The sequence below is a fragment of the Monomorium pharaonis genome, unplaced genomic scaffold (assembly GCF_013373865.1).
Source record: "Monomorium pharaonis isolate MP-MQ-018 unplaced genomic scaffold, ASM1337386v2 scaffold_55, whole genome shotgun sequence".
Lineage (NCBI taxonomy): Eukaryota > Metazoa > Arthropoda > Insecta > Hymenoptera > Formicidae > Monomorium > Monomorium pharaonis.
In genome coordinates this window covers 26,922-36,478 of record NW_023415857.1, presented here as the reverse complement: position 1 = coordinate 36,478, position 9,557 = coordinate 26,922, and the positions used below count along the sequence as shown (strand labels likewise).

The following is a 9,557-nucleotide window of genomic DNA, read 5'->3' as shown; positions in this document are numbered from 1 at the left end:
GGGATTATCGACGTTTGCTGCGATTTCCTGAAAACGTTTTACTTTCGCGTTAACGACATTACTTTTCGTCACCGGAGAGAGCGCTTTGACAATGCGATCGATGCAGTAATCGTGATCGAACATAACAATTACAGTTGAAAACAATAAGATCAAACGATTAGAGGGATGTTCCAAACGCAGAATCGGTAGATTGTTTGTTTTTCCAACTAGGAAGATGTTGTTTCCAATTGTAGGTAACTCTATGTTGTTGTCGTCTGTGTTGTTGGAGCGGAGTGTCATTATTATCGTAGATTTCAGTTTTACCAGTTCCTTCCACTCGTCGATCGTGAATGAGATTTCCTTTCCGTGGTAATCCACGAGTACGATGTTCACGTACGATGGTGACTTTACGACGATGCCGATGTTCAGGTACTTGTACCCTGTTTTCGTCAACATGTATCGTCTCGCCAATATGCGAGGAAGATCGGATCGCGCGTTGATATTGTTGAATCTCTAAATATCATTATTTTACTTTGTTTGGCTAATAGCGTTGTAAATAAAAAGTGAAATAATAGTACTTACGTTTGTTTTTCTCTTCGTATTTTCCTTATTCGTGCAATCTGAATTTTTTCGTTTTGCATTACCATCATCGAACGTATCGGATTGTCGTTTCGCCAATGTGGAATACATCGTCGTTGATTATTTCTACTCTTACGTTGCGTATCGGTAGACGTATTACGCGAGACTAACTGTTCTCTATGGATTATGCGTCCTAAAATAAATTGCTGTCCCTCTCTCTCATTATTGTTTCGGTATTTCGCGTAAATTTGTGCAAGAGGTCGCGCAATTGTTGCAGTAATCCGTATCGCGGATAATCGATGCCCATCGATTGTATGTCGAACTTACTCGCCGAGAGTACGTTTTCCGTAAATTCGTTGAATTTGTAAATTTGTTGTTGCGACACGAAATAAAGGTTACCGTCGAGATATCGGAAAGCTAACGTAATATTCGGCGGTGTTCCCGGAAATATCGTTTGAATAGTATAATATTTAACGATGCCTCCGGTATAGTCATCCACCTCACCGATCATGTATCCGTTGTATATCACGTAGGAGCGTCCCCGATTGGTGTTTATCGCGGCGTTTATCGTCGCATCTGCAGGCAATCCGAATTCTGAAAATGATCTTAGCCAATTGGTGTCCAACGAGAAGCTCGAATAATTCATTTTGTAAATAGCATTATCCACGAATAGTATTATATCGCCGGACAGAGTTTGATACGAGGCTGAAATGCGCGTATAATTCGGAGGTAAAAATTTCAAATAAGTAGAAAGTGCCAGTGGTTGGTTATATTTTTTATTGTCCAGTCTTACCAGCCATACGTACTTTTCGCTCGCGATATACATTTGTTTCTTCAACAGTAATATCGCATCGATGCATTTTATTTCGCACAGATCGTTTGGAATATCCTTTGGTGTTGGTACTGGAAGTTTCGGGGGGGATGTCGGTTTATTCGGCGACTTGTCGGTAGTCGAGTTACCGTAGAGATTTTGAATATTGAGAATATCCTTGTCGCTTAGTTTAATAAGATAAGAATGTCCGGTTATCCACATTGCGGTTTACGCATCTGATCTAAGGTTTCGTTGCTCACCTCACCGGTAATTGGTAATTTATAATATATTTGAAAAAAGCTAATAGAGTCTTGAAGAATTCGTTGTCCGCCAATGGTTTCAAACGATTGTATCTTCTCGTTGAGATATCCATATTTCTGTAGATAATTAATTGCGAAATCGGTGTTTTCCCTGACGATTCGTTCGTTTCGTTTGCAAGGGCATAGCGAATAGCGACGACGGAGATCGCGATCGCGATCGCGACTACGAGATGGGCGCGCATTCCTCGAGATGTTGCGAGATATGCGTGTTCACTTCGAATGGCGAGACGCAATTTATCGACGCGGCATTTTATTCGTTTGCGGTTCCCCCCTTGACATGTTCGAGAAAACACAATCCGGACGGGTATTCTCTTAGAAGTTAGCTGAAACTTGATTTTATGCAAAATACAATTATATGAATTGTCAAATATTAAATTCAAATTTAATTATGAACGAGAGAATTATATCACATGTATTTATAGGTGAAACAACGGAAAATGAAATGCGTTCTCACATTATCTATATTCTCATTTCAGTTATCATACAGTTTCAACACAGTGGAAACCGTACGGATTCAAACGCATCATCGCAATATTTATATTTTCGTTATCTTACGGATTCGAGTGTATCATCGCAATTTTTATGCCTATGTGAAAAAATACATTACTCACATTTTTTTCCGGTTGAAAGTATATATCGCATTTCCCTTATAATTCGATGTTCGTTTTGTAATTTTTCGGTTGGAAACGGAATTCGAACGTATTGCAACATATATATATAACGGGTGTTGTCGTGGATGACATCAGAGTTCCAACGTTTTTTCAAGGGGCGTGTGCATGTATATTTACAAAAATGGAACAGTTAACGAATATTGCAAATGTGGTTAATTCAATTAACAATTAAGAAATGTGTAGCTTAGCTACGAATACCAATTCGTTAGCAAAAGTTATCGTAAAGATTAACGAGGGTATCGATAAAATTAGAATGAATTCACCGAGTTTTATGTCGGTAGAAATAACGTTCGATAGTAATGACAAAACGCTCGCAGTGTTGTAAGTATATAAAACGTATCGTATTTTTGTGTATTAGTGCTTCCTTTAGTAATTTTTACTGTTCGTTTTTTTTTTTAGTTATTCGATAGAAATCGTGTACAAAATCAATTGCGTAGCATTGATCGCTACGTTAATGTGATCTTAAATGACATGCTTCGAATCAATGGACAAATACAAACATCTATTAGAAGATTTCCTAACGGAACGAGCAAATATAGACGATGACATATACGCCGAAGTATCTCAACATCCCTCACAGGCACGAGGAAGAATCTAAACTTCAAAGATCTGCTACGTGTTAGGAGGAGAAAAGTATAAAGAAATATATATGTGAAACGTTACTTTGGGGACAAAATTTTTATTAAACGCATATTTTGAAGACATTTGTATACTTTGAAGACATGTCTCAAAGTATCCATATATTGAATGCATGGTTTGGGGACATTTCATATATATATTAAATGCATAGTTTGAGTCCTATTTAAGTTCTGTATAAGCGCTAACAGATGGCGCTAGTATGATGAATTTGGGAACAAAATTTCCAATATTTTAGAGTGTAATTCAACTATACAGTCCTTGAAATCATAATTTATTTATTTAGTATTACTTGTAATTTTATTTTATAATGATAATTTATTATGTATAATATTAAACAAGAATGTTTATAACGATAAAAATTAACCCATTAACCTATGGGTTAAGTTCCTTGGCGAAACGAGTCGCGATATTGAAAAAGTGTTAACGCAGTTTCTGGCAGCATTCCTGGCAATAATTTTTGCAAAAAAAAGTTAGTTGCAAAACAATTTTTAAACAATTTGTTATAAATAATTTTACAAATAATTATCCTAGACTAAAATAAATCATGCTAATCGATTCTAGGGAGACCACAACAAGAATATGTATAATATGTTTATGTAAATATCGCTATTTATTACAAAAAATTTATAAACAGTTTTTATGTGCATAATATGGATATTTATGATATGGACATGTTATACATATTTTCGTCGTGGTTTTTCACGTAGAATTGATTGGCGTGGTTTATTTTAGTTTGGTAATTATTTGTTAATTTGTTTATAACAAATTGTTTAAAAAAATTTTTTTGCAACTTTTTACAAAAATTATTGCTAAAAACGCTGTTAGGAATTGCGTTAACACTTTTCTGGATAAATATACACAATTAGGACCTATACGAGAAATTAATTAGAAAGTAGTAGATTTTATGTAGATATTTTTGTTCCCTAAATTCAAAACTGTTAATAGAATTAGGTGGTCGCTTGTACTTTCTAAGATATCGTTATAAAAATAACAAAAAACGGTAAATGTTGCGTTTAATGAAGTACCCTCTGATTTCAATGACATAATGTGACCTGGACACGTATTAGAAAACTATTCGAAAACAATTCCGTTTGGAATAACAATTGCCTAATTTAATACTTGACCTTGTTGTTTTCGTAATGTAACACACGAAAACTGCGTTTGGTGGAAGCAGTAAGTGTGCGCGCGCACACACACACACACACACACACACACACACACACACACACACACACACACACACACACACGCACGCACGCACGCACGCACGCACGCACGCACGCACGCACGCACGCACACACACACACACACCGAGAGAATGCAAGAAGGCGGCCTTCGCTTTCCTCCTCCCGCACCTCACCGGTGTGCTCTGAGCAGAAGTACACAAAAGTACCGTGCGTATTTGGTTGATAATAAATTACGACTTAACTGACTATAGTTATAGTTATTTCTCAATAAAGTAGGCACCATATTTTTGCGCACTTCTGCCCAGAACATCCCTACCGGCAGGCAGGTGAGTGCGGGAGAGGAAGGGCAAAACACTCGTGCCTCCCGCGTGTGTGTATACGCACACACGCGCTTTATCTAAAGCACCGATATTATGTATTTAATTTACTACATCTCCTACATTAATGCCGTCCGCTACGTAATGCTCGCAAGGAATTATTCAGGACTATGTCCATAACAACATATCTTAAGGTCAAAGTTATCGGCGTATAGGTCCTAATTGTGCATATTCCCCTTTTTTGATATCGTGACTTGTTTTGCCATAGAACTTAATAGGTTAATAAAAGTATTTAGATAATATTTCATAAACTTGTCCGTTCATAATAGTATTGTATCTTACTTTTTTAATGGTTTGTCTTCAAAACATACATAAAATATAATTTAATATTTTGTATATTTCAAATTGTGCAAAATTTCAATATTAGGCGCTTGGTTTCGGACTGTTTAGGACAGACAGTAGACAAGAGAAGTTGCATGTCAGTTCCCTCTCCTGCTTTTGCGCTAATTCTCAATGTTTGGTAAACTATCGAGATATTAGTTTTAAAATCATACGAATCAAAGTACTTTTCTCTGCGTATTCATAATCGTATTACTTTAATAACTATTAATAACTCGTTAATTGCGAATATCGTAAAATAGAATAGGACATTTTTGTTTACCTTTTACTTTTACCTCTCTAACAATAGGATCATCTAAGTTATTCTGCGACACACATACAGGGTATCAAAAATAAAATTACTCAAATGAAAACTGAAGGTTCAAACCAAAGAAAACCGTATACTATACAGGGTGTTTGGTAAAGATTTATGCAATTTTTATAAGCAGGTAGAGCGCATTAAGCTAAACAGAAAACTCCTTATTGTTTTTCCATTTTGGCAATAGTTAACGAGTTATAGACTTGTAAAATTTTCTGTATTAGCCTACCGGCAAATGCAAGCGCGCCGAGCGCCCGGCCTCGGCGGCCGCCCCTCCCTAGCGCTTGAACCTTGAGATTGCTAGGCGCGCGGGGGGAGTTGTTACAACAAGCGACAATGACTACACACAAGCGACGCGTAAAGCTGGATTCTCCCTTTGAGTTATGATAGTTCCTTATTTTTTTTAATAAAAATAAAATTTTCTAACGACAAAAAGTATGTGTGTACGTGTACATACATGTGTACAAAAAAATATCAGTTCTAATGCTTAAAGAAGCAATTACTAAATTTATTTTTTTTAATAAATAATGATTATTTTTAATAAAAATATTTTTTTGATGATAGTCTTAAACGTCGTAAACTGTCATTATAAATTTTAAAAGAAGCTATTATCATGTGCTCAAAAAAATTTATACTTTTTTAAACAACATTAAAAAATTTTATCGATTAAAATGGAAATAACAAAAAAATAAAATGTTTGTTTCAACTTTATATTTTTAATTAAAAATTAAATAACGAGGATATTTATATTCTTAATAAAATTAATCCTTGTGATAGACTTATAATACACGGAAAAAACTTTGTGGTAAAAATTATTATGGTAAGTAGTAAACGCGTGCTAAGGAGGAATTATGAAAATTTTTATTATGTTCTTCATCAAATTACGATAATATTTACATTACTTATATGATATAATTCTCTGAAATTTCTTCTTACAGTTTGTGGTTACTATCATAAATGATAAATCATACATAATTTTACTATAAAATTTTCTCCGTGTAGATTTACGAATATATGAATTTATTAAATGTTTGAAAACTTATAAACACTATTTATTAATTCAAGAAAATTTTAGTGTGTGTGTGTGTGTGTGTGTGTGTGTGTGTGTGTGTGTGTGTGTGTGTGTGTGTGTGTGTGTGTGTGTGTGTGTGCACGTACCCGAAAAAGGAATAATCACTTTGTGACAGAAAAATGATTATTCCTAGTTCGTGATTTTATATCACTGTTATATTCATGCTGATTACTATAATATACAATACACGCACACGTAGAAAAATATGATTCTAGTTTAAGAAAATCAATTGTTCACTTTTAATTTTATTCTTTTTAATAATTATCTTATCTTTAATGGTTGAAAAAAATATTCTGTTGATAATAAACATCTCACTTTACATAAAAAAAAAGTTTAACATTTTCGTGTATGTACACACACACACACACACACACACACTAAAATTTTCTTGAATTAAATAAATATTGTTTATAAGTTTTCAAACATTTAATAAATTCATATATTCGTAAATCTACACGGAGAAAATTTTATAGTAAAATTATGTATAATTTATTATTTATGATAGTAATCACGAACTGTAAGAAGAAATTTCAGAGAATTATATCATATAAGTAGTGTAAATATTATCGTAATTTGATGAAGAACATAATAAAAATTTTCATAATTCCTCCTTAGCACGCGTTTACTACTTACCATAGTAATTTTTACCACAAAGTTTTTTTCGTGTATTATAAGTCTATCACAAGGATTAATTTTATTAAAAATATAAATATCCTCGTTATTTAATTTTAATTAAGAATATAAAGTTGAAACAAACATTTATTTGGTTATTTCCATTTTAATCGATAAAATTTTTTAATGTTGTTTAAAGAAGTATAAATTTTTTTTGAGTACATGATAATAGCTTTTTTTAAAATTTATAATGACAGTTTACGACGTTTAAGACTATCATTAAAAAAATATTTTTTATTAAAAATAATCATTATTTATTAAAAAAAATAAATTTAATAATTGCTTCTTTAAGCATTAGAACTGATATTTTTTGTACACATGTATGTACACGTACACACATACTTTTTGTCGTTAGAAAATTTTATTTTTATTAAAAAAAATAAGGAACTATCATAACTCAAAGGGAGAATCCAGCTTTATGCGTCGCTTGTGTGTAGTCATTGTCGCTTGTTGTAACAACTTCCCCCGCGCGCCTAGCAATCTCAAGGTTCAAGCGCTAGGGAGGGGCGGCCGCCGCGGTCGGGCGCTCGGCGCGCTTGCATTTGCCGGTAGGGCCGGGCTAATACAGAAAATTTTACAAGTCTATAACTCGTTAACTATTGCCAAAATGAAAAAACGATAAGGACTTTTCTGTTCAGCTTAATGCGCTCTACCTGCTTATAAAAATTGCATAAATCTTTACCAAACGCCCTGTATATGTACTATGTAAAAATTTGTATTATTTATCGAATAATCAATTCAAACATTTGAGCAAATGAATGTGTGAAAGAAAGAAGTGTGAGTTGAACAAACGATAAAGTTACAGTTATGTAATAAAGAGAGAAGATCTATCGATTGTATTTTTCGACATAATATCATTATATGTTGCGCGTCGCCTCTCGCGTGTTTTATGTCACCCACCTCTTCCGTCCGCACACATTGTTTACAATCGCTTGCTAACATCGTTTCTCTGTATCAGATAATACCTACACTTTTTGTCTGCCGTATCCAAGCTTTCCAAATTCTTATTTCTTACATTTACATGACTTCTTGGTTTAATTCAAACTACCTCCAGCTTTTGTTTGAATTCTTTTATTTTTGACACCATGTATATAGAGGTTGCATTCGCTTTGGATTACTTATGCTGAAAGCGTTATTCTATTTTTCATCTATGTATGATAAGTAACAAAAATATAATTACTAATAGTACTAATAGTACTAATTATATTTTTGTTACTTATCATACATAGATGAATAACAATATATTATACTAATAATAGTACTAATATATCGTTCGCGCGCAATTGGCATCATGCACATCTTGTTACTTTTGATGAAAGAAGGATACACATACTGCCTATACGATGACAAATATATATAAATGTTAATGCTATGTAAAAATAGTGTATGTAAAGTAAAGCGAGCCGAAAGCCACAACGCTGCAAGTATGCTTACTTTCGACGATATTTTTGTTAGTAATTAATCTTATCTTGGCGCGCGCTTTTATTTCCCGATCAGCCCGATAAACACATCCGTATTTATTTATTTTTAGTAATTAGTCATTTATAACTTATTGCAAAAATGTCAAACAGAACTTTTTGATTTAATTTAGTGCGCTTTATCTAACCATAATGAATGATATACTAATTATCAAATACCGTACATAAATTTTTCAAATGTTCTCAAAATATGCGATTAGTGAAGAAAATTTTAAATTTAAACGTATGCTTTGGAGACAAGTTAAAAATTTTTATTTTTAAATGTAAAATTATGTATTATGTATTATGTATTATGACACATTAATAATTGCAGAATTCTTTCTAAATCTTATACATTATTGTTCTCTTCAAATATTTATTTATTATAATGTACGTATACCAAATTATAGAGTACATCTGCGCCATTCAACGATGTAAGAAAATCAAATGCATTAATGCTACTGGCTTTAGGAAGAGTTGTATAAATAATTACTATAATGGATTAGTATTTACATATTTTTTTATCGTTCTTTCTAATGTTTTATTCCGCGCTTAATGATGATAAAAATTGGACTGACTCTTTAAGCTAAATTGTGCGAACGCAGAATAATTCGCGTATTGTTATTAATTAATTTCTCATTTTTATGGTAGAGAATATTTTTGTACAATTTATCATACTGTATCCGTATATGTGCGTTGTCAAGATTACTCTTGGACATCTATATTCTGTTCAGTGAAAGAATAATCTCGAAGCGTGTAAGAAAAGCGAAAGTAAAGGAATGAGAGCGTGATAGAACAAGAACCGGCGAGAAAAATTCAACGTGACTCGGTACAAGGGTAATTTATGCTTAAAATGTTAGTATTATTCTTAATTATGAGATAACTCGATTGGCAGAAGGCAGTCTGGGGGCTGGAAGCGTGAGTAAGCGACCAAACATGCAAATTTTGAAGGAAAAAAACGTGATAAGGTACAAGGCTGAAAATTGGTATTTACATTGTTTTTGTAAATGTAATGAAGGAAAAAAAATTGGCAGAAACGTAGGTGGAGGCTGATGGATTGGCAGAAGTCATCAACGTTATAAAAAAATTACTGAAAAATACGTGATAAGGTACATCTGTTAATTTGCATATTTACTTCTAAGGTTATATAAAAACT

General features: G+C 33.1%; 1 protein-coding gene across 1 annotated transcript; it reads right to left on the bottom strand.

Annotated features, from left to right (window-relative positions):
* Positions 1-751: 751 nt before the first annotated feature.
* Positions 752-1,591, bottom strand: LOC118648625 (collagenase 3-like). Its single transcript, XM_036294954.1, has one exon. It carries the CDS (start codon positions 1,589-1,591, stop codon positions 752-754), a length of 840 nt encoding a protein of 279 aa, XP_036150847.1.
* Between the last annotated feature and the right edge of the window lie 7,966 nt (positions 1,592-9,557).